General features: G+C 35.7%; 1 protein-coding gene across 1 annotated transcript; it reads left to right on the forward strand.

Moving 5' to 3' along the window:
* Positions 1 to 8: 8 nt before the first annotated feature.
* On the forward strand, positions 9 to 1,228 carry LOC102197752 (meprin A subunit beta-like; the record flags this gene model as incomplete). The annotated part of the gene is made up of 3 exons (XM_005755335.1): positions 9 to 169; positions 864 to 1,025; positions 1,199 to 1,228. Coding segments are annotated over exons 1-3 (334 nt in total), but the record flags the coding sequence as incomplete, so codon positions are not given.
* Positions 1,229 to 1,234: the final 6 nt, after the last annotated feature.

Here is a 1,234-nt window from a genome sequence, read left to right on the forward strand (position 1 = left end):
GGAGTCCCATATGACTATTTGTCCGTGATGCACTATGGCAAAGATGATTTCACCAATGGCAATGGATCTACAATTATCACCAAAGACCCCAAATTCCAGAATCTTATTGGTCAACGACTGGAAATGAGTGCTAGAGATGTTCAGGAGCTGAATCTACTCTACAAATGCAGTAAGTGCTCAAAGATTATGGGGACCAGCATCCAGTTTTAGGAATACTCTGGGATTACTGGTTAAAGTTACTAAGGACAACGTGAAAATATATTGTGCCCTTAACCAATAGAAAGTAGCCATTTTCTTTGTCACACTTACATTGGTAAATAGTTTTATATTGTTTTTAGAGTTACTACGCGCATTTAAACTTAGTAGGGCTCTTTACTGGGGTTTTTACTTATATTCATGAGGCCATAAATTTATATATTATTGAATTCCAAAATATCTATTATGATCACTTTTTGAACTGGCACAATGATCAAGTCTATTTGTTTTAAGAAAAGTTCAACAAGTCACAATTATAATTTGAAAATGGTTTAAACAGACAACCATGCTCATATTCACACCTATGGTCAATTTATAATCAGCAAATAATCCCACTCTATTTGTTTAATTCATACAAAAATCAACATGCCAGGATTGCTATGTGTCAGGCTGCAATTTCAGCAATATCATGGGTACTCCAAAGATCAACTTTCTGTTTCTCATTGTAAATAATTAACTAAGCCTAAAGTGCTGAATGTGTGTAGAAAATTGCTCACACCGACACAATTCACTGACTTGAGATGACAGTTTTGTGAGTTGACAATTTTGCCTTTTCCCTCCAACCTTCCTTGAAAAAAAAAACTTGCACTTTTAATTGATCTCTACAGGCTCATCCATTGCCTTTAAGATGTACTGTGGCTTTACTAATGGGACCATGTGTCAAATGAACCGCTGTTCAAAGAGTGGCAATGGCTGGGAAATGGTAACTGGTGTTTATGGTGGTCCCAGCTCTGACCACACCAATCTGCCCAGTGGAAATAGTGGTCAAGGTAAGGTCTCAAATATTCCATTTTTTATTGCAGTTTTTATTACAGTTTGAAATGGAAAATCTAGTTTTCCAACATTATTAACATCAAAAGTAAGCTGCCAGCAATAATAATAAATACTTTTGATACTTAAGATTTAAAGATCTGATGTAAGATAATTTTGAACTGCATTGTAGGTCAGGATGCGGGTTACTTCATGTATGCTAGCACAG

Source organism: Pundamilia nyererei, unplaced genomic scaffold, assembly GCF_000239375.1.
Source record: "Pundamilia nyererei isolate P.nyererei 1_Seehausen unplaced genomic scaffold, PunNye1.0 scaffold01234, whole genome shotgun sequence".
Taxonomy (NCBI): Eukaryota; Metazoa; Chordata; class Actinopteri; order Cichliformes; family Cichlidae; genus Pundamilia; species Pundamilia nyererei.